Source organism: Labrus mixtus, chromosome 6, assembly GCF_963584025.1.
Source record: "Labrus mixtus chromosome 6, fLabMix1.1, whole genome shotgun sequence".
NCBI lineage: Eukaryota > Metazoa > Chordata > Actinopteri > Labriformes > Labridae > Labrus > Labrus mixtus.
Genome location: NC_083617.1, coordinates 23,136,081 through 23,156,409, shown reverse-complemented (window position 1 = coordinate 23,156,409; position 20,329 = coordinate 23,136,081). Strand labels below are relative to the sequence as shown.

The window sequence follows — 20,329 nt, the reverse complement described above, 5'->3', positions numbered from 1 at the left end:
AGTTTCTGTATTTAGTTCAGAAAATATAGCATAGAATTGTTTCACTTCTTCAACTTTCAAATTTTAATACCAAATCTACATAGTGCACCTTTAATGAGCTATACCCTATTTCATCGCTTAGAAATGACATTTCACAACATTGTTCAAAAGATGATGCTGATACATTAAGAACAAATATCATACATTTCGTGATATACCAAAGGTGAAGGAATAAGTTCATTTATAAATTCTCGAATAAATATAAATTAATCAAGATAATATCTAATACATCGTTTTGGTATTGATTAGGCTATAGTTACTTTACTTTTGTGGCTATCAAATTGAAATAGCCATACATATTATATATTTTACTCATAGCAGAATTCAACAGTCATTTAAAAAAAACATACTCTTGTGTTAAAACAAATTGACTTAAAAAAAGCTTACTTACAAGATACAATTTCATTATTTAAATCCTCCAACAAAAAAGTTATTAAAATTAAGCACTTATTTATAATAGGCTACCCAAACAAAACCTCTTATTGAATTGTACTTTGTCTTATCATTTTTCTTTCAGTTCCCTACTAACCTCTGTAAATAAAAAGACCTGCTATTATTAATGTCTGTGTTATGCATGTTCTATTGAATGTACAATTGTTTTGTACGAAATACTTTTTTCAATAAAGTTTCAACAAAAAAAAAATCAATGAACTCTGACGTCATTACGTCAGTGGCAAGGTTGATCGTCCCAATTTCATCAACATGGCGGCGCACTGGCTTTCTCCATCACTGAACAGGCTCCTGTTTGGTTTAAAGGTGAGACGTCGATAAACCAACACAGCTCGTTTATCAATCTGTGTGTGTGTGGGTGTGTGCACTGCGAATAACGTGAGAGTTGTTGTATCACAAAATGACCTCATACAGAAAGACGACAGTGTGAAATGTTCTTGAACAAGTACACAGGTTACACACCGAGCGTAGGGTAGAAGGTAACACAATTACGACATCAACGTAGGTTTGGCGATAAGAAAAAAATGACCACGTAAGAATAAATCTTAAAAAGATTCATGCAAAAGCCGTGGAGACAATGTTACACACTGACACTGTTAGCGGAGTAAACCAACTTCAACCCTTTATCTCATACAGCCTGCACAATGTGGAAAAGTTTTACACTCACTTAATAGACTGCACTTACAAAGTGCTTTTCTAGTTGTCTAACTTATAGGGCTTTAATGATGCCTTCTGAAACAATGTGAAGTTAAAACTGTAAACAACTGTCGACTGTTTAAACCCATGATAGCCTGATTTACTGTACAGCACTTTGGTCTTTCTGGTTATAAATGTGCTATATAAATAAAGTTGACTTGACCATGACATCAAAGGGTAGGCTACCTGTTTATGTTAATATGTTAATATGTTTTTAGTAACTCGCATCCTGGTTTCTTTGCTTTGGAAAAGGCTTTTATGTTTTTATTTGATGCATGCTTTTATTCATTTCATCTGACACCTACCCAATTACAGCAGTTTCAGGCATTAGAAGTAATTAGTAAATGTTTATTATCATAGTTTATTTGCTTTGGTAACTCATAAAGTATAATAAAGATACTGACTTCCTGTTAGGACGGTGACCCAATCCCCACTTTAACATGTTTAAAGGGATAATGTGCACATATCAAACCAGTAGGTGTCTCACTTTACTTTCCTGCCGAGAAAGTTAATTTAAAAGGCCTTTGATTGACATATACTTCAGAAACAAGAGCTTTTTAAGATGGTGATGGTATCTAAATGTATCTTTTTGTGCTCTTCAGAATGCGTCCTTCCAGTACAGATGCTGTGCAGTGCACAGCAAAGCTCAGTATTCTACTGTTTACAATTCTTCTGAAAAGGTAATGCAAAGTTCTCGTCTTCTTTTCTGATTCCTGTTTTATTGTTGCAGTTGACATTAAGGATAAGATATATGTTTTGGACATAATTAATGATCAGACATGATAAATGTATGAGACAGTTAAGTGGGATTCATAGAAAAAATGTCTTACATAGGAGGAAGGCGGTAAAACAATGTTTGTGTTGTTTCAGATAGACTGGCAAAATGGTGAACTATGAAAAACCCCTGTTCTGTTATTGATTAATTAATTGTCTGCTTTTCCTTTCACAGACCTTTGATAAGATCCTCATTGCCAACAGAGGAGAAATTGCTTGCAGGGTAATACTGGCTTACACATATGTACTGTAAACAAATGGAAATGAAATTGTTGTTTGATCACAGTTGAACACTCACAGTTCTCAGTCTCACACCACACAGACTATATGGTGTTTGTAAAGAAACCTTGTGGGGCAAGCTTTGCTTTAAACATTTTTTGATAACATTATTAACAGTGCATTCCTAGAAATGCTCTGTTACAAGTACCTTCCACTGTAATTCACAATTTCATATTTTACATTGAATGTAAGGTGAAGCATCAGTGCTAATGATTTGTGTTTTTCCATTAGGTGATCAAAACTTGTAAGAAGATGGGCATCCAGACTGTAGCTGTTCACAGTGATGTGGACTCCAGTGCTGTGAGTCACCTTCTGTATACATCAAGTATTCAAACTATAGCTGACAATTTGGAATCTAGATTCCTGACTTTCAAAGGGAAAATTTTACCATCGTCTAATCCCTTTTGCTCTATTAGTGCCAGTAGTACCCAGTGAGTTAAAGCCAGAGAGACTGTGGACTGAAAACTGCTAACATGTAGTCTGTTAACTGACAGAACTTCAGTCCAATCTTGAAATGCTGATATCACAGTTGATACGGACCGTTCAGTTGCATCTAACAGTGTAAAATGCTGTACTTAGTCTGTAAACAAAAAAATGTAGGTATCTGACTTGCATGCATCCACTCCCAAATCAGAGAACAGAGTGGTGTATTACAAATAGATCAAGGAGTTAAGAAGATCAACTGTTACTAATTAATGTCCGTTCAATGTTCTCCACATTCCTGAAACAACAGCCGTTGTATGTGTGGTTTTACTGTTATAAGAGTGTCTTCAATTAGTACATACCAACTCTGTATCTCATTACTTGTGAGGTGACATCTAAATCCCATTTTGTGTCTTTATCAAGGTTCATGTAAAAATGGCTGATGAAGCACTGTGTGTTGGCCCTGCCCCGACAAGTAAGAGCTACCTGAACATGGATGCAATCATGGAAGCCATTAGAGTCACTGGAGCACAAGCTGTGAGCATCCATATGGTTTTTATTTTAGTTTTTCTGTGGAAGATTGTATATGTGACATTTTGTGTACATGATGTGTACAACAAATAAATCCTTTATGTGGCTTAGTAACATAAAACACAGTTTTGTCTAGACGTTTAGTTATTGAACTTTTACTATACAGTATCACTAATGTACCATTTTTGTTACTTTTTACTCTTTTTTTTTTCTTCAATATTTTTTTCAACTTTCAACCAGACTAGCTTTGAAACATACATTCAAGATTGAAAATATTTGTAATCAATTTCATGCATTTTTACACATCTCTCTCTGAAAAGGTTCATCCTGGTTATGGATTTCTCTCTGAAAACAAAGAGTTTGCAAAACGGCTGGTAAGTATCATATAATCAGGTAAATAGTCGTTTTTATAAACACACTTAACTACCACTGATTAAAAATAAATGACAAAAAAATGCAAAGGTGAAAATTATATTAATTTCTGTTTAAAAGAACATGTTCCTGATCAGTTTAAACATTTTCCAAGATGTTAATGATTTATTTTAGTCTCATTCATCCAAAAAACCTTTAAATATGATGAAAATGTTTGATTTATAAAACTTTACATCCAAAATTTGGTATTGAATATAAATAAAAAACCTTGTGAATTGAATGAATAGGTATTTAAAGGATAATCTAGCATGTAATTAACTCACAGACAACGATTCATTTTTCTTCTAACTTTCTGGGTATGGTAAATGGACTTGAGCTTGTGTAGCGCTTTTCTAGTCTTCTGACTACTCAAAGCGCTTTTACACCACATGTCACACCTACACATTCACACACTGATGGCAGAGGTCGCTATGTAGTGAGTCCATCAGAAGTAACTAATCCACTCATTCGCATTCATACTCCGCCGACGAAGCAGCAAGAGCAACTTGGGGTTAAGTGTCTTGCCCAAAGACCCATCGGACATGTTGCTGCAGGAGCTGGGGATCGAACCCTCGACCTTCCAGTTGAGAGACAACGACTACCAACTGAGCCACAGATATAAGCACATTTGTTTTAAATTTTGCTGAACTGTAAATGATTGGTATCAAACTTAACAATATTAGTCAGTGAACAGGATCAAGAAATCCCCTTTGATAAAATAAATCATTTAAGGGAGGTGGGTAAACAAATCCCATGTGTGGTGTACCTACTGAGCTAGTTGGGCGGAACTTTTTCTTTTTGATGTCTTAAGGGTTTTATTCAATTGTATGCCTTCTGTACTTGATGTCCTGGTATGTTTGTTTGTTTCTAGGCAGCAGATGGTGTGGCTTTCATTGGCCCAGACACTCATGCTATCCAGGCAATGGGGGACAAAATTGAGAGCAAGCTGATTGCTAAGGCTGCAAAGGTCAACACAATCCCAGGATATGATGGAGTTGTTAAGGTATAGCAATGGGGAAGTATATTTCCGACCTGTTTGTATTTAATTTAATTATTACATTCTTTATAGAAAGAGAGAGAGAGTGGGGGCGAGAGAGCAGGGGCAAGAGAGCGGGGGCGAGAGAGCAGGGGCAAGAGGGAGTGCAGATGTGCACAAGGACCTCACAGCTCCGTGCAACATGACAAAACTCCCTTTAAAAAATAAACTTCCCTCTCGACTCCAGCAGAGAGATATGACACAGCAAAACCAAGAGTGCAGAATCACGTCGTCAGAGAGAGAGAAGGTCCACTGTCTGTACATCCCTCTTGGCCTTGCTCCTATCAAAACTGAAGCTTCTCATGGCTTCGTTTTAATAATGTTAATGTGCAGCTGCTTGCTGCTGATGCTGTGCTGAACTCCTATAAATAACAGAATATTGAGTGTAACTTGTGTTTGAGTCTGTGCGCGTGCGTGGATAAATTGAGCAGATAAAAGTTGTTTGTTGCAGAAACTGAATTCATTTAGAGGGAAAAACACATTTGATATAAATACAAACCTAATATTAAAATATAAGATAAGAGTAAAAAAAAAAAAAAAAGTATGTCCATCCCCTTCATCCCCCAACTCCACCTCCCAGGTATCGCTTCATTCTGTGGGAAACTCTGCACTGATATTGACAGGTTTATTTAACTCTATGGGAACAATTTGGGATTTTCTCATTTGCAGTGGATGACAGAGCCCAAAACAAGATAATTTATTGTTTCCTGATTCATCATCATCTAAAACCAAACTATTATCTTGTTACATTTGGATATTTTAGTATACTGCTCATCAAAGACCTGAGACCTAACAATATTTCTTAAATATTGTTTTATATTTATAAACTTCACAATGTCTTACCAACAGTATGTTGACAAGCCGGTTCAAAGCTTGTCTTGTGTAAGACAGAAATATCAACAACAGTTGTCTAATGCTTTGGATTATCAGCAGTAAAGAATAAACTCTCCGTTTCAGACCGCTGAGGAAGCTGTAAAGATCGCACAAGAGATCGGTAAGTAATTCCATCTATCAACTTGACCCCACCTTTGCTCTTTTATTATCTTATTTTAAGATACTTGATTTCATGATGTGTGTTTGGGGCTTTTTGGGGTGTTCCATCATTTAACAGCTTGTTTCTGGTTACTTTAATTTACTTCTTTGAATTCATATTTCTATTTCTTCACTTTAGTTATGGCCAACTTGAGCTATTCCTCTTAACAGTGCTGAACAGTGCTATAAACATATAGTATTACTGTAATAAACTTTGTTATTGTTCTTGTTAGACTTAGTATTATTATGATTTTGAGTAATGTTTACAAAATTAGTAGATAAGAGTTAATTATAAAACAAAATCTGAAGAAAGGAATGTTTTAAGGCATTGTAACTGGAGGAACCTAAAAAAGGACTGACAAATATTTAAGAGGCAACCTCTTAATAAATAGACTTGAATGTAGTGCTTTTCCACTCTTATGACTACTCAAGGTGCTTTTTACTCCTGCTAAGTAAAGTGTCCATCAGTATTAACTTATCCAATACTTACATACACATTCACAAGCTGCTGACGCGGCAGCAGGAGCAATTTTGGGTGCAGTGTCTTGCCCAAGGAGACGTGGACACGTGACTGCAGAAGACGGGGAATGAACCCTGTCCTTCCACGTCGACAAGATGATAAAAGATAAAATTGTAGAAGATAAATTAGAAATGTAAAAGAAAAAAAATATTTTCAGTACATATCCCAAACATTCTGTTGCTTAAAAAGAACTGTAGACAGCACTAAAAAACATTCAACTTAAAAGTAAACTTTTCAATGCAACTGTATCTCTTTATTTTACATAACTCTCTTTATTTGTTTTGCAGTTTTCTGACGTGTATTTATTGCAGTGTTGATTCTATTTGTTGTGGACTGCAAGGACTGCAATTGTGTTTTGTTTTATTGTTGTGTTGCTAGGCTACCCAGTGATGATCAAAGCATCTGCAGGAGGAGGGGGGAAAGGAATGAGGATTGCTTGGAATAATGAGGAGACAAGGTATTGCATTCCCGTTTCTTTCCCATTGATATAGACTCTATGGTTATTGTCTACTATTTAGTAAAGCCAGATTTGATTTCTCAGCATTAATGGAATATTTTACTTAGAAAGGCGTATTTTAAAATGAATGATATTAAAAAAGACTGAGGTATTTAAAATCCGCTTGATGAGGTTATATCTGTAATGACTGTAGAATAGATAGTCCTGACAAATGGCAGAATTGTCTGAGAGGAGATGGCAAAAATAGGATTTTGAGGAAATGCATAAAAAGACAAGTAATCATTCAGAATTGTCATTTAGAATTGTTAGTAGCATTATCATTTAGAAGACAATTGGAGAAAATATGCTGAGAAATTGACAGATTTGAAGCTATGGTAGAATATTAATGTAAGCCAAGTGGTTTTTAAAATGATTGAAACAACAGAAAATTGACTATAAAAGCACTTTCTTTGGGTCATTGTTGCAGGGAAGGTTTCCGATTCTCTTCCCAAGAGGCAGCTTCCAGCTTTGGAGATGACAGGCTGCTCATTGAGAAATACATAGATAACCCTAGACATATAGAAATACAGGTATAACACAAAGATCACTTTACAACCGATCAATGATGGATGATTGTCAAAAGCTGCTTTTCAGCTAGATAAGAACATAAAAATGAAAAACAAAGTCTTCTCCAGACCAGAAAATTCCTTATGCCTCTTTAGGTGCTGGCTGATAAACATGGCAATGCTCTGTGGCTGAACGAGAGGGAATGTTCCATCCAGAGGAGGAACCAGAAGGTGGTGGAAGAAGCTCCAAGGTTAGTGAGAGACTGTCTGCCCTTGATTTTTTTTTTTACTTGTATTTTGCTCAAGAATGTTTTTTGGTGAAGGCTAATACTGCAGTAGAAACTGCTAACTTAAAGAAATCTTCATTTACGGCAATTGATGATGAGTAATCCGCTCTGCTCAGTGATTCAGTGCTCTGAAGTCACTGACTACAGTTTTGTCACCATGGCGGACACAGATTCACCTACTTGTCTTGCCTTAACCCAAATTGATGCGTAGAATAATCCAGCACAGCCCTCTGCTGCCCCAGAAGCCCCACACAGGGGTGCTGTGATGGTAAAGTCCCCTCACAGTTTTGAACACTTAACTAAGTGTAATTAAGAGGCTTCAGACACTAACATTAACTGTATTTGTTGTACAAGTCTGATGCTATTGCAGAATTGTTGTCCATTGTAAATGGCTGACGTTATTGTGGATCTGGACCATCAAACCATATCAGTACATAGGAGCTAGTGGGCTTTGATCATTTAAACTTGTGTTTCAATTAGACTTCCCAACTGCACCTCTAATGGGTTTGAATTGCTGTGTATATTTGTAGTACTTTCCTCGACTCAGTGACACGACAGGCCATGGGTGAGCAGGCAGTGCAGTTAGCCAAGGCAGTGCAGTACTCCTCTGCTGGCACTGTGGAGTTCCTGGTTGATTCTACGAAGAACTTCTACTTTCTTGAGATGAACACACGGCTTCAGGTAAGCATACTTTGGTGTCCTTGTAGATGTTGGTGTAGACACCGGTCTGAAGACTAGGGGTGCAAGGATTTGTTGACATTCTTGACACACCACCGTCGTTGGTTACATCACGGACATATGATCTTCCATGGCTGGGTATCTGCTGAACTAGCCTTCTGGATATCTCTGCATGTGCAAAACAATGACAGGGAAGCAGCAGATAAATTAACCTCACACACACACATTCTCAGTTATTCACAAACAGAACTACGCTTCTCATAGAAGAAAAATGATTGCTTGCAAGATGTGTAAAGTGGACCTTGCTTATCATGGGAGCACGTCTGTTAGGCGCGATGATTTGAAGAGAAGGAAATGGGTAGGTCTGTCTCTCTTCCCCCACATGGAGGCAAGGCTAATGGTTATACAGGGAAGGGTTCATGTCAAAGTGTGTCTAGGCTATTATTAGAAACGTCCAGGCTAACAGGGTGGTCCAAGGGAAGTACTATCTGGACTCAATGTCTATTTACAAGGTTTTTCAAAAATTGTGAATCACATCTCACTTCCTCAATCAGGACACTTCCATTTTCACTAAGCCATTTTTTTAACCATCTCCTAGACAACAACTGCTGTTGACAAGCCTAAGAGGCAGCTATATATTTTGAAAAGACCAATAAGCATTCAACAAGATTCACATTCATCCAGCACGCCACTAGAAACCTGTCATTCTGTTTAACCTTTGACCCCAGGTGGAACATCCCATTACAGAGTGCATTACCGGCCTGGACCTGGTGGAGCAGATGATCAGGGTTGCTAAGGGTTACAGACTCCAGCATAAACAAGAGGATATCCCAATAAATGGCTGGGCCATAGAGAGTCGTGTCTACGCTGAGGTATGTGTGTGTGTGTGTGTGTGTGTGTGTGTGTGAGAGAGAGATTCTCATAAGATGTTATATTGTTTGAGAGATGTCTTTGCATGGTCCTGTATATGAATTGTTTCTCAAACATGCTTATAAAACATGCTTACCAAATCATCACCCTGCCCACTCACTCATAGTGAATGTTTTAGATTATTAACTGACTTTATTAGAGTACGTCAGGAATTATTTAGGAGTGACGAAACGAGCAAAAATGTATTGTCATAGCAGCCAATGACATAGAATTTACAATTAATCAGATCACATTAATGATCCCTAAATGGTTGTCTTGCATTTGTGTGCCCATCATTTGATTTCTTCTTCTTACCAGTTAGAAACTGCTTTCTTATGGTTCTGTTGGGGAAATGCAATATGTACAGGGCTTATGTTTGCTGTATAAGCATGATTAGCTTCTTGAGGCAGGCTTTGAAATCAATCCTGGTAATCTGTCATATATTCAAGTTGTCTGAGAGAGCATGCGGGCCGTCTATTTGGTTATGCCCTGTCCACTGAATTCGTCTGATCAGGCTCAAAGGACCATGGGATATGTTTGGGTTGAAAGAATACTGTTCTTAAGAAAATCGAGTTAAAGGATTTGTAAAAACGCACTGGATTGTTGTTTAGGATGATGAATAAAGGAAACTAGTTTTTTCTTCTTTGAAGATTTAGTTGGTTTCTATCAAGTAAATAAGAAAAAGGGTAACAACGAATAGTATTCTATACATTTTATTCCTAAACCATCAAAAATCTGACATTTTTTATTCATAAATCAATGAATAAGGATATAATTTAGCCATAACAGAAATGTAGACAGCAAATGAGACATAAACTACTTAGGTTCATATGAACTTCCAAAGAAACTATATAGCAAACTCTAAAATTATACTATTAGGTTGAAACTAGTAAATTGAGGAGCCATTCTCAATATAAAATGAATTACATTGATTACTATTTTTTTTTTAATTCTTTGTCATTACATGATTTGGCAATATTGTCACATTCATGCCAATAATGCTCTCTGAATTGAAATTCAATTGAATTAAGAGAAGAGGGCAAGAGAGTGGAAGAACACTTGACTGCTGATTTTACATTTCATTTTACTGTGTTGTTGTTATTCTTTGTTAAATGTCTATAAGTACTTTGAAAAATATATCTATATTGTTATTAAACCTGAATGTTTTTTGTTTCTCTGTTTGTTCTGTAAGGATCCTTACAAATCTTTTGGACTTCCCTCCATTGGCCGTCTATCTCAATACCAAGAGCCGGTCAACCTCAGCAATGTATGTCTCTATTTATTTTAAAATTGTATTTCACTAACACAAATCTCAACACTTAGTGTCCTCGGGTGACATGCAATGAGCTGCCAGTGTAAAACGTTTCTTGTCTCCTTGCACTGTCAGGTCCGTGTAGATAGTGGGATCCAGGAGGGAAGTGACATCAGTATCTACTATGATCCCATGATCTCTAAGGTCAGTTATGTATGAAATAAACAACAGTTTATACATGTTCTTGTTTTTAGAAAACAGTTGGCCACAGCAATGAAGTTGATTACCAAAAAGATGTTTGGTTCTGCAGTAACCCTCTCTACTTCGTATCTTTAGTTGGTTACCTATGGAGCAACACGACTTGAAGCCCTTTCCAGGATGGAGGAGGCTCTGGATAACTATGTTATTAGAGGTACCCAAACCAATTTTCACAGTCAATTCCATGCAGCACTAGCATGCACTTTGTAATGACAATAGCTTTGGTGATAATGTTCCGTTATCTCTCCAGGTGTAACCCACAACATCCCCCTCCTGAGAGAAATCATCACACACCCTCGTTTTATCTCCGGTGACATCAGCACCAACTTCTTGCCCGAGGTTTACCCTGATGGTTTCAAAGGTCACCAGCTAGAGAAGGAAAATTGCAGGGAGCTGTTGGCCTCAGCAGCAGCAATCCACATCACTGCTCAGCTCCGTTCACAGAAGGTCCTGGGCAACCTAAGGTGAGGACGCGACAAAATGAGTGCAACTGGAGGCTTCAGGAGTCTTGTTTGTCATTCAGCATCTGTCAAATGAACCAAAAATTGCAGCGCTTTCAAAGAGCCTCATCATCACAATCAGGCAAGATCATTTTCTTATGATGATGAAATGGAAACTGAAATTTTAGTTTTAGAAAATCTGGCTGGTGTAAAGCCTTTTTTGCATGGGATCTGGTACTATTTTTATTTATTACTTTTTCAAATGGCATGAAAAAAGGAACATATGAATTAAATATTTTGACTCATATACACTTACAAATGTATGCAGGCGAGATGTACCATAACAACAAATGGGGGAAAAAAACAAAGTGTAGGACAATGGATAGCTTTGAGGCTTGTCTCTCATCTCTACACAAACAATAATGGAATATTCACACCTTTGCATGACACAAAGGGTCCCCATGTTCTGCAAAGAACATTGTCTTTGTGGTATCATTTACATGTCAAATAATCAGATGACACATTTAAGGCTTTATATGTGATTTTTTTGATCCAGCAGATGTCGCCCTTGAGCACCAGCATGAAACCAAAACAACTTGCGCTGCATTGTTGGGTTAGCATGCTAATGCTGCGATCTTTATTATGCTCGTATCTTCACACTGCATGTAAATTTACCTGAAATGAGCGTGATCTAGAAACACAGTTAAGCAGTGAGTACAGTATGTTATTCTTCTTTTCTCTAGTCCCTCAATTAAACTACTTTTATTCGCGAGGGGAGGAGTCAGCCGGCCGTCCCGACGATGTAAACAAACTGAAGATAGGACTCTGAAAACATCACAGACAGTGGGACTCGGGTGTTACACCCATTGTAGACAGTCATGACTCAGAGTTATTTTCAGAGGATATACTTGATTTATATTACATTTAAGTGTGATATTAAGCCCCTTTGCAAGTGTTTTTAGATGGAACTTTGTCTGAAATATACTGACTACTATGGAATGTAGTGTCCTTTATGACTAAACCCCTTACCTGTAAATACTGGCCAAATATGAATAAAATAGCCAGTTGGCTAGGGTCATGACAAAGCGGTCTAGTAATGTCCTGGTGGCATCTTATAAATCATCCTCACAATGACATCTTTGTCAACAGGTATCCATGGATGCATTCAACTGGATGTTACTTCAGAACCCTATCACAATAAAATGTGCCATTTGTGTTTTGCAGGGTATCCTCCACCCCTATGGAATGTAGCAACTGGGAAATGTGTGTGGAGCTGGGGGATGGATGCTATTCTATGGAGGTCACCAAGTCAGGAAATGTGTATACAGTGAGTATTTAATTCATTTCAGTTAAAAGAAAGTGTATATATCTCTCTCCCTTATTAAGGTAATATGTTTTACTGATGCATTAGGGCTCTGCTCCCGGGAAAGTATCAAAAGAATCACCAAAGCTGTGACATTACTAACTAGAGAAGTGAAGAAGACTCTAGAACAAGAAGCGGGACGTCTTCAAGAACTTCAACAAAGTTCATCTGCCTTTTTGATTAAACATTAAAAAACATGTGTGTCTTTGTAGGTGGAGGTGGATGGAGGAGTGGTGGAAGTCAAAGGAGAGTGGAATCTGGCATCCCCACTGCTGCCACTCACCATCAATGGTACCCAAAGAATGCTTCAGGTAACACAAACACACATAAGGTGTTATAAAACTATATTAAATCAATCTATATTGACTAAACCAGTATTAACACAAATCAGTTGGACTATATATATATTGCAGAGTATATTTTCTCTGTTCATAGTGTCTGTCCAGAGACTCTTCTGGAAACATTGTCTTGCAGTACCTGGGCACATCGGTAAGGAGTTTGTAATTCAAAAACATCACACATGGTTCTTAGTCCTCATGCTATCTAAGGTTAAAGTGTAGTGTACGCTCTGGAGTGAAATTCCACCACACAGCATGTTAAACTTCAGGATTGGCATGTTTGTTTTTTAAATACATTTTTGGGCTTTTAGTTGAGGAGAGGAAAGTGGATAGTCGGAAACTGGGATTAGAGATTGGGGAAATTACATCAAAGTGTCGAGGGGAGGGGCCGCCAGTTTAACTGCTATGCTATCCAGTGCCCCAAGTGTGCATGTTTTTATTGCGGACACTTTCATATCTGCTTTTGGAAAGAGTGAATATCCATCTGCCTATTCAAAAAAGCCTATTCAGATCGCTCTTGGTAGCGATCTGCATGTGAGCGATGAATGAAAAAGCCATAGTTGATAAACAAATAAAGCAGAGCTTGGTTGTCCTTCTTGTGGCATAGAAAAAAATTCCCTTTCCCCTGGTTAAATAATGTCCTGATGAACATTAGATGAAAGAAAAAGAAAACGGTCAGAATCACCTTCACCCCTACTCCTTTGACGCTTTGAAAAGTCAGAAGACTAGTAAAGCGCTATACAAGCTGAAGTCCATGCACCATTTACCATCTTATCAAGAACCATTTGTATTATATTGTTGTACAAAACATCTTATTCCTGTCCTTATACCGTGTATTTAGTTTAAGGTTCGTGTACTATCCAAGTTGGCAGCAGCGTTGAACTCCTTCATGCCAGAGAAAATTCCAGAAGATACAAGCAGCATATTGCGTTCGCCAATGCCAGGCACAGTGGTGGCTGTGTCTGTCAAGCCAGGAGATACGGTAACACATCCCAATATGCATAGGTTTTTTATTTACTTACAGACAAGACCTCAGGCAATTCTCACCTATGTACTTCATGTTGTGCAAGTTCTGCAATGCATACCTTGTAGTGGCAGCTCTTTTGATCAGTTAAGATCTAATGAAGTGCACACAAGCCAGTTGAAATAAGATGCTATGACTGACTGACTGTGTGTGTGGTTATAGGTTGCAGAGGGTCAGGAGATATGTGTGATTGAAGCCATGAAGATGCAGAACAGTTTGACTGCTGTCAAGCAAGCAAAGGTAAATATACAAAATATTGACAATAACCTCCTGTTGTTATTGTCAATGGTCATTTGGACATTGTAAATAGATTGTAATGGGTCAGTTACTAAAACAAAAATGGAATTGATGCAGCCCTTCCGATTAATGTATACAGACAACAACTTGTCCACAAAGTACACACTAAGAGAGTTGTTGTGTTTCTTAATAAATCATTTCATTTTGTATCGGCTGAAGTGCATCTACCCTGGAATTTGAAAAAACAAAAAGCCTTTCTATCATCATTGTATAAAATATATAAACATGAACAGAACTGGGGGTGTAAGACAAGCACCCTCACTCCTTTTATCAGTCACCATCAACCTCATTTAAACAGTCTATGTCACACTCATGAACTGATTAGAAAGTTTAGCTAGGTTAATCAACCATGAGAAGATAGATAGATATATGGATAGATTTTATTTGGCATGGACATCACAGATACATTGGACGAACCAGATGCATTGTTTAAGTGTTTTAGCATACATGCTAGTTCTCAACACCTGTCCACAGGAGACTTTTGAAAGGAAACAATTAAAGATAGGAAGAAAAGCCATAAGACAGGGAGAAACAATAAAGACAAAATGACTAAAATAATAAAATGTGCAATATTACATTGATAAAAGAGCAGCAATATATTCAGAGTCAAATATACACATGAACCGTAGAGCAAAGGCAGCATGATCCAACAATAAACCAGTCAGAAGCTATTCATGTTAGCACTGTTGATTTGACGTTAGCCATTGTTTGAGCCTTCTGTTAAAAGCATTACTGTTGCTCTCTAGTTATATGCCAGTAGGCAGAGAGAGCCAAAGTTTTGCCCCCTTTGCAGAGAAAGCAAAGGGGTAGAGAACTTCTCTCCTCCAGAGACTCCTGTTTGCCACAAGCGTGGCTGTCCAGAGCTGTATCCGTTTGAACTGTTAGCACAGGCAGGAATTCTGAGACAGCCGATGCTGAGGACTTGACGCTGCCACCACATATTTCACTTCAATCTATCAATTATTATTTGTATAGAGCCAATTCATAACAGTTGTTATCTCAAGACGCTTTAAAAAGCAGGTAAACAACCTTACTCTTTGTAATTTAATATTACAAAAGAGCAGGTAGAAGACCTTGCTCATCTTCATGTTACAAAACAGAAATGGGCTAGGTGGAGATGGGATAAGATGCAGGAAGGATTTCTCCTTTGTATTCCTCGCGTTCCTGTAGTCCCCACTATCTTGCCGCTGAGGTGGAGGTTTGAGCAGGCCGTGCATGAATGAGTACTGTGGCATTCTCCAGATCAGCCAAAACGAAAAATCAATTGCAGTAGCCGGGTTAACACCTGTAGAGGGACTTTGAATATTATTAACACAATATGTAGAATTTAAATACTTTGTACTCTTCAACAAATAAAGTCTTGGTTTGTGTCCTTTTAAGTGTTAACTGGTATTATGTATTAACAATGAATTGTTCATGTTTGAGTTTATAACTCTTTCTCTCTCTCTCTCCCGTCTGTGTTGTGTGTGTGTGTGTGTGTGTGTGTGTTTGTCTTCCTGCCCTCCAGGTCAAGAGCGTCCATTGTAGGCAAGGGGAGACAGTGGGGGAGGGAGACCTTCTGGTAGAGCTCGAGTAAAACATAACCTGTAGCCTTTGATGTGTGAGCGGATGAGCTGACAGAGGAAGACCCAAGAAGAAGCTTTTCAAACACTGGACAATGACAGATCATCTTTTTATGCCAGTGGTCAGTCTCCACATGGACCCCCAGCAGAGTTGAGTTTCCCTGATGGCGACTCAGAGCTCAGCTGTATCAGCTGTTTCAATGTGTCTTCTCTACATAGTGGATTCCTTTACATTACTTTGTTTGATGCAATTTTCTGAGTTTTTCGTTGGTGCTATTTTTTCTGTATCTGATTTTTGGTCAGTTACAAAAAATGAAAAAAAGTTGGGTTTTTTTCCTTTGTCAATAGTTTTGGTTTATGTCGCAAAGTTTTGTGATATAAACATGTATATCCACAAAACATATCCACATTTATCCACAAATTAATTCACATACAATGCAAGTACAGATGATTTTCTGTGACTTAACCACAAAAAACCTTCCATTAACCTCTATTATACTGAAGTAGAGACAAAAGAGACACAAAGCCAAAAGTATTTGTATAGCTTGAAAAAAAAATGTCTGTAGCAATTTGGTTGCACATACTGTACATACAACCAATAAAGGGCTCCTGGTTTTCCACAGTCAGACTGAGTTGTTGTCTTCTACATCAGAAATGCTTATGACATGTCAAGGCAATAAAGCACCAAATCACCACTAACATGATCTATGACACTTTAATTTTTGGCGAAACCTTTAACAGTCAAAAAAACGTTATAGTAGCTATAAGCCTTTACAAAAGAAAGACATGAGTCTCAGTTGTTATTACAGGAAGTCATGCAATTCAACAACCTACAAGAAAGAACTAACAATTTTTGCTCCAATGTAGGAGATAATTGAACTCCTTTTTAGATCAAGTTGACTGGAAATTCATATATTTAAGTAAACTAGTAAATTGAAAGAACTCGGGCAACTTTTCAGTCCTTATAATGACATAAATTCAAAATCATCTGCTTTTAGGTACATCTTGCTAGTACAGGGTTGGACCTCCTTTTGCCACAAGAGACTAACATATTTGCCTTTATTCTTCATGGCATAGTTTCAACAAGGTGCTGGAAACATTTCTTTGGAGATTTTGGTCAGTATTGACATGATAGCATCACACAGTTGCTGCAGATTTGTCGGCTGCACATCCATGAGATGAATCTCCTGTTCTACCACATCACAAAGGTGCTCTTTTTGATTGAGATCTGGTGACTGTGGAGGCCATTTGAGTACAGTGAACTCATTGTAATGTTCAAGTAACCAGTTTGATATGATATGAGCCATCAGAAGATGTGTTCACTGTGGTTATCAAAGGTTAGACATGGTCAGCAACAATGCTCATGTAGGCTGTGGCGTTAAAACAATGCTAAATTAGTACACAGGGACCTCGGTTGTAACATGTGGTTTTCGAGTTACTGTTGCCTTTCTATAAGCTCAAACCAGTCTGGCCATTCTCCTCTGACCTCTGGCATCAACAAGGCATTTTCACCCAGAGAACGGCCGCTCACTGGATAATTTCTCTTTTTTGTGGACCATTCTCTTTAAACCCTTGAGATGGCTGTGCGTGAAAATCCTAGTAGATCAGAAGTTGTTGAAATAATAAGAATAGCCCGTCTAGAACCAACAACCATGCCACGTTCAGCCACTTAAATCAACTTTTTTCCCCATTCTGGTGCTCGGCTTAAACTTCAGAATATCGTCCTGACCATGTCGACATGCCTCAATGCATAATTATAGAAAAACCGAACTACAAATTCACCCATGTACAAATCAGTTTTAAAAACTAGCATTTGTAAAGACAGTGGACACAGCAGTTCATTTTCTCAGCTGGAAAAACTGACCCTCAATAACTACAAGCAGATGGAAAGAGATGTAAGTAGAAATGTACTAAGAGCATACTTTAAAAACAAGGTGACCAAGCACTAACAAAATATCTGATCATCTTGTCAAACAGAGCAGCACAACTAAATGTTTATCTGGAATTTTGAGTTTTAGTGGCTTATTGTTTTAATGACTTTTAAACAACTGAGAGAGGGCGCATGCCAATATGCATGGAAGGGGAAAGACAAGAAACAAAATCATACTTCATTTGATAATCTTTCTTAATTTTTTTAACAGCATTGATCTGTTAACAGTTTACATACCGTAAGTGTCCTCTCATCCGCTCATTACCTTAAACTGAATGAGCTCTCGCTGCTTTGTGAACTATAAACTATAAAATGGTCATAGGTCACAACGTCTGTGTTTTGGTGTGAGATTTGTTGTCCATTGAATTGTAAAATGTTCTTAAATCGGTATGAACTGCTGTTTGTACTCTACCATAATCCTGAACATTCAAATTAATTAGTATAGTCAGCACGACTTCTCTCAGCACACCCAACTGTGACTGACTTTCAACGACCCTTCCCACATCAATACAAATAATGTACCAACATTTTAAAAAGTTACATTTTTAAAAGAGGGATGTGGCTAAGCAGTGGGCTGTGCAGATCGATTTCAGTAAAAGTCGTAGTACTGGCAAGTTCAAACAGGTAACGGTATGAGGATCACAGAATATTTAAATGAAGAGCAGTTCAGGCAGTTCGTCACTGTCATGATGCACAGCTACAAAGTGTGCTGCTGCAGTGGCGTCTTTAGGCGTTTTCACATATCCACTCCTGAAAATATGTAGATCATTTATGGAGGAGTGCTCCGGATGTTCTCCTGACCTGGCTGTTCACACATGCATTACTCGGCTGGAAACTACTCCTGTCAGACAGGAGGGGGGGCAGGGGGTCTCCTGAGGTAAGAACTTTGATATGAACTCCAGCAGAGGTTTTACATTTTAATTCAAACCTCCGTGATGTGTAACTTAGAAAGCTATAATATAATCAAAATTCTTTACATTCAGGTTCAGACTATAAGATCCCAACAATAAAGCGTGTTGCAGCTCTTAAAAGAAGCATCTCTCTGTCATCATAAACATTAAGACCTGCAGTTTTATTTAAACATGCGTGCAATATCGTGCATTTATCATCAAGTATGATTTTGAGTCAAGGATGACTGAGCTGCAAGATGCACAGAGATACAGCGTAGGTTAAACATGTTTTGCCTTCTTGTTACTAAGCACATCTTTATCACCTGCAGGTATTTATTGTATGTATGTATTTTGTATTTGTATGTTTGACTGCTCGTTGTCTGTGTGAAACTCTTAATTGTGCTGCTGTTTGTCTTAGCCAGGAAGCTCTTGAAAAATAGATTTTTTTTTATCTCAATGAGTTTCTTTCCTGGTTATATAAAGGTTAAATAAATATAACAATTGTGGAAATAATTAAAGTGTGGAAATTAAAGTCCGGTAAGGTAATTTTTGAAAACTAGCACAATTTTTAAAGTAGCATTCACTCAGGATTCCGTCAAAACCCATCCCTGTCCCTCTGTGCTCCCTCAAAAGCCACGCCCCTCACTTACATGCACAAACACCGCATTGTGTAGAAACTAAGTCATCTCGTGTTATTAAGCTGTAAGTAAACTCACAGTATAAACTCAGTCATCTGTGACACACTTTGAGTGTGGGCTAGTGCACACAAGGGGTAGAGAGCGAGCAGGGAGACAGGGAGGCCTGATTGGTTCATCAGATTGGTACCTCGTGGCAGACATTGGTCAAAGATTTTACATACTGCTACAGATGATGGATTTTCTCCGTTCCTTTTTCAGAGCACATTAATTATTTATTTCTGTTAAGACCTAAAGACAATTTCAACCAATATCTTAAAAAAGTGTATCTGGAGGAAATTACCTGAAATTACTGCCTTTAAGTCGGGGCATCTCTTACACCAGGGCTATTCAACTATATAGTTCAGGGTGCCAAATTTTCAGTAAGCTAAAGACCGAAAGCCGTTTTTTTCCATCAGCACAAGATTGTGATAGGTTGCGAGCACAGGACCAAAGGTGTTCTATTAAATGGCAGCGCTCAGCTGTTTTTAACACTTTACTGTGGCAACAATGACAGTCATTCACAAGTTTCCCCTCTGTTTATAAATGTATCTCTTAATTGTAAATAGAAATGACAGCGTGCCAGTCTGATGTCAACCACAGGCTGGAGTTGGCCCCTGTGCCGGCAGTTGAATAGGCCTGTCTTACACGATCATTAGGCCTTTATATCCTCCGAATTGGTCATACTAAAATGTAGCCAAGAATTGAGTTTTTTTGTTCATTGATAAAACCTTTGATTAATAATATTGTAGATTGAGGGAGACTGCTAAATGGCGTGAGCACTCTGACAATATATGATCAGTGTGGCATATGCGGCACGAGTGGCATTTGAGTGTCATATGCCGCAGTATTTGAGTGGCATATAAGCCGGCATGGTCCACTCAGGTGCCGCGGCATATGTTGGTGTGGTCCACTCGTGCCGTGAGATATGCCGCATATCATTTGAGTGGCATATGCCTTGGTATTTGAGTGGCAAATGCCGGTAGGGTCCACTCATGTACGTTGGCATATGCAGCATATGCCGTTTTGGTCCACTCGTGCTCTGTCAGGCCGTTCCACTCATGCCGTAGCCTATGCCCCTCATATGTGGCATATGCCGTGGTATGAGTAGCACATGCCGCAGCATGTGTCGACAATGGGTGCAAAAGGATTTTATGTAGGTCCTGACATAGTTTATATACAGAAAAATTGTCATGCATGTAGGTGAATAAAACCTCTATGGTTAGGGAAGGCC

At 38.1% G+C, this 20,329-nt stretch overlaps 1 protein-coding gene across 1 annotated transcript; it reads left to right on the top strand.

Annotated features, from left to right (window-relative positions):
• Positions 1-711: 711 nt before the first annotated feature.
• On the top strand, positions 712-16,223 carry pcca (propionyl-CoA carboxylase subunit alpha). The gene is made up of 23 exons (XM_061040570.1): positions 712-795; positions 1,788-1,865; positions 2,135-2,182; positions 2,470-2,538; positions 3,085-3,198; positions 3,513-3,566; positions 4,475-4,606; positions 5,597-5,633; positions 6,570-6,648; positions 7,115-7,217; positions 7,350-7,444; positions 8,011-8,161; positions 8,887-9,030; positions 10,260-10,334; positions 10,455-10,523; positions 10,656-10,731; positions 10,828-11,041; positions 12,242-12,344; positions 12,593-12,691; positions 12,816-12,869; positions 13,560-13,700; positions 13,905-13,982; positions 15,547-16,223. Exons 1-23 carry the CDS (start codon positions 742-744, stop codon positions 15,613-15,615), a joined length of 2,136 nt encoding a protein of 711 aa, XP_060896553.1. The 5' UTR covers positions 712-741; the 3' UTR covers positions 15,616-16,223.
• Positions 16,224-20,329: the final 4,106 nt, after the last annotated feature.

Coding starts and splice junctions, on each gene's coding strand:
- pcca (XM_061040570.1), top strand. CDS start 742: ATGGCGGCGCACTGGCTTTCTCCATCACTGAACAGGCTCCTGTTTGGT. Junction 796..1,787: donor GGCTCCTGTTTGGTTTAAAG/GTGAGACGTCGA, acceptor TGTGCTCTTCAG/AATGCGTCCTTCCAGTACAG. Junction 10,732..10,827: donor GGATAACTATGTTATTAGAG/GTACCCAAACCA, acceptor TTATCTCTCCAG/GTGTAACCCACAACATCCCC.